The 2,038-nt window shown below is 56.9% G+C and overlaps 1 protein-coding gene across 1 annotated transcript in view; it reads right to left on the bottom strand.

Moving 5' to 3' along the window:
• Positions 1-51: 51 nt before the first annotated feature.
• The window catches only part of LOC110391244 (C-type lectin domain family 4 member G-like), a gene marked incomplete in the record, with an annotated part of 11,412 nt that continues 9,425 nt past the window's right edge, over positions 52-2,038 (bottom strand). Inside the window, 2 exon segments of the mRNA XM_021383055.1 lie at positions 52-671; positions 1,150-1,259. Coding sequence (XP_021238730.1) covers positions 539-671; positions 1,150-1,259 — 243 coding nt within the window.

The following is a 2,038-nucleotide window of genomic DNA, read 5'->3' as shown; positions in this document are numbered from 1 at the left end:
CTCCCCCCAACCCCTCCTGAGCGCGGCCGAAACGGGCTCAGATCACGACGGTTTGGGTCAAAAAAATGAGATCCGGAGATTTTATTGCGAGGGACGGCGCGTGGAGCGGTGGGAAAGCAGGTCCCAAAGCGGGGACAGACAAACAAACAAACAGCCCCGACGTCTCAGCATCCTCCCCTCGCCGCCACCCCCGCCCGCTGCGCCCCGATCCCAGCCTCTCTTCCCACGCTGACCCCTTCTTTTCCCACAGCGAACCCCATCAGGGTCCAAATCCCCCACGTTCCTGCTTCCCTTGGACGATTCCTTGTCCATTTTTCCTCCCGTTTCCATCACAGCCTCCAGCTCCCACTCCTGCACCTCCTCCACGGCCATCGCCGCGCGTCGCCCTTCACCCGCCGGCGCCGCCTCCTCCTCCTCCATCCCGCGCTCGGTTTTTCCTCTTTGTCTCTGTTTTTTTTCCCCTTTTTCCCCCCCCCCTTTTTTTTTTTTAAATGTTTTTAGGTGCGCGTTCTCTTTCCTTTTCTTACTCTTTTTCCCCCTAGCAGCTGCGCTCGCAGATCCAGGCCTCGGGGTTGGTGCAGGTGGCGTCGTTCCAGAGCCCGCTGGAGGACACGGTGGCACAGTCCTCGCCGTGCTGGCCCACGTTGTTGGGTTCCCCGCTCCTCCAGAACCTGGGGGAGTTGGGGGAAGCTCAGCATTTGGAAACCGTCCCGGTTGGATGGGTTTGGGGTCTTTGGTTTGGGTTTTTGGGGGGTATTTTGCGGAAGGTTTTCGGTTATCGGATGGTTCGACCCCAACCCCGCTGCGTCTCCTCTTCTCTCGGGGCAAGGATCCCCTAAATCCTTTCCCCATTCAACACGCTCTTCTTCCACCTCTGCTCTCCCCTTTCCAACCCCGCAGAGGCCCCGTGTCCATCTCAATGCCTTTCCCCAAATCCCACAGGAGCAGAAACACCAACAAGAAACCACCCCCCCCCCCCCCGACCACAACCCAGCCGCGGCTCCTCGCGCGTCCTCATCCCCCTCCGTTTCCAGCCCCAAAACCAAAGCGATTTTGGGGGGGGAAAAAACACCAAATTCTCGTGGTTCCTCCCACCTTTCCCCTCGTGCTGCCACAAAACTGTGCATGGCAACCTGCTGGAAAACGTACGAGAGAGAGAGGGCTCGGCCATCCAGCCACTGCCAGTCGCCTTCTCGGTGCATGTCGCTCAGCCCCAGCCAGAACACCCGGATCTCCATGATGTGGTTGGCCAGGAATTTCTGCAGAAATAACAACACCCCCCCCACCACCCCAAAAAAAAGCAAAGGATCAGGATAGGGTGAGCAGCAATGGGACCTCGGGGTGATGTCGTCCCTTGCGGGGATGAGAGTGATGTGCTGTGGGAAATGGGGATAAAAGCGCTGAAATTGGGGACTGCTGGAGGGAGGAGGTTTTTTCCGCCCCAAAAATGCTTGAAGAGCTGAGCTGGCAAAACTAAGCTTGCCAGGGGTTGTCCACATTGGGGCTGAAATGCCGACCCGAGCGTGGCTGGGGTTGGAATCCAAGGAAGAAAGCACAAATTTTGGTTACTTCAGTAAATTTCTGTCTTTTGCTCTTTTTTGGGGGCACATTGGCCCGCTTTGGTTGCATCGCATCAGTACCTCAAGTCTGGGGGACGTGGATGCTTCTCCCCTCGAGCAGCCCATGCTCCAGCACCAGCTCTTTGCAGGATTGAAGCCTGACATCCTTCTCAATGAGGTCCTAAATGGGGGTCTGGGGTCTCAATGAGCTCCTACATGGGCGTCTGGGGTCTAAATGAGTTCCTAAATGGAGTCTGGGGTCTCAGTGAGCTCATAAATGGGGGTCTGGGGACTCAATGAGCTCCTAAATGGGGATCTGGGGTCTCTGTGAGTTCCTAAATGGGGGTCTGGGGTCTCAACGAGCTCCTAAATCGGTGTCCGGGCTCTCAGTGAGCTCCTAAATGAGGGTCTGGGGTCTCAATGAGTTCCTAAATGGGGTCTGGGGTCTCAGTGAGCTCATAAATGGGTTTCTGGGGTCT

The sequence above is a fragment of the Numida meleagris genome, unplaced genomic scaffold (genome assembly GCF_002078875.1).
Source record: "Numida meleagris isolate 19003 breed g44 Domestic line unplaced genomic scaffold, NumMel1.0 unplaced_Scaffold328, whole genome shotgun sequence".
Taxonomy (NCBI): domain Eukaryota; kingdom Metazoa; phylum Chordata; class Aves; order Galliformes; family Numididae; genus Numida; species Numida meleagris.
Note: the sequence above shows the minus strand (reverse complement) of the source record. Positions and strands in the feature narration are given on the sequence as shown.